Source organism: Psammomys obesus, unplaced genomic scaffold (genome assembly GCF_907164565.1).
Source record: "Psammomys obesus unplaced genomic scaffold, mPsaObe1.curated_primary_1811, whole genome shotgun sequence".
NCBI classification, from domain to species: domain Eukaryota; kingdom Metazoa; phylum Chordata; class Mammalia; order Rodentia; family Muridae; genus Psammomys; species Psammomys obesus.
Window position 1 is genome coordinate 10,484 of NW_026587058.1, and position 1,161 is coordinate 11,644.

Here is a 1,161-nt window from a genome sequence, read left to right on the forward strand (position 1 = left end):
AAATCCTTGAGATGAGGGACACAAAGAAGTATTTGTTTGAAAAGGTAAGTATATTCATTAACATTGGGTTTATGTCTAAAATATCATCATTACCCTTGTCAGTGAAAATAAGAAAATGGAAAAAAAAGGAGAGGAAAAGCAAAGAATGAAGTGAGGTGTCTGCTAGAAACAATCATGTCCATTTTCATAATTCAGAAACTTCTCATTGAATACACAGATAATCCATGGAGATAATGTCAGCTTCACTCATCTGTGTTTCTCAACATGCACTTCCCTAGTTCTCACCATGAAGTCAAAAGATGGTTTGGAGGGACCTCATCTACCAAATAATCTTCCTTTCTCTTATTGGACTTGGAATTTTTGGAAACATCCTTATATTTGCAAGACATGTGCATACATTTATCATGGGTTCTGAGAAAAAACCTATAGACCTTATCTTCACTCATCTGGCCTTTTCAAATGCAATCATTCTTTGTACCTCAGGGGTCAGATATGTAGCCACAGAACTTCATTTCAGAAATGTTCTGGGTGATGCGGGTTGTAAAACTGTGGTTTATCTGGCAAGAGTGGCCCAGGGCCATTCCATCTGCACCACCTGTCTCCTTAGCATGTTCCAAGCTGTCACCATCAGCCCCAGGACCTCCTTGTGGAGAAAGCTCAAACCACAAGCTGCATGGAAAGTTCTTCCCTTTCTCCTCCTCCTTTGGATCTTTAATGCTCTCATAAGCTCCAACTTGCTTCATCAAATCACAGCAGGCAGCAACATGAATAGATCTAGAGTCGGGGTGATTGATGGGTATTGCTACATGCTGCGGTCCAAGTTGACAGTTAAGTGGCTTTTCCTTTCTCTCATGGCTCTTCGTGATGTCATCTTTCAGGGTCTGATGGGCTGGAGCAGTGCTTACATGGCTCTCCACTTCTATAAACATCACAAGCGTGTCCTCTACCTTTACAGTTCCAGGTTTACAAACAGTGCCAGCCCAGAAATCCGAGCTACATGGAGTGTTCTCATTCTTATGACCTGCTTCCTCTTCTATTATTTGGGAGATTTCATTTTTTCCTTCTACATTGGCTCAGTCTTCAACTTTGGCTCCATATTAGTAAATGTTAAAATGTTTCTAGGACTTGGCTATGCTGCTCTCAGCCCCTTTGTCCTGCTAA

The 1,161-nt window shown here is 41.3% G+C and overlaps 1 protein-coding gene across 1 annotated transcript; it reads left to right on the plus strand.

The window, feature by feature from the left end:
- Positions 1–299: 299 nt before the first annotated feature.
- Positions 300–1,157, plus strand: LOC129673209 (putative vomeronasal receptor-like protein 4; the record flags this gene model as incomplete). The annotated part of the gene is made up of 1 exon (XM_055602910.1): positions 300–1,157. A coding segment is annotated over exon 1 (858 nt), but the record flags the coding sequence as incomplete, so codon positions are not given.
- Positions 1,158–1,161: the final 4 nt, after the last annotated feature.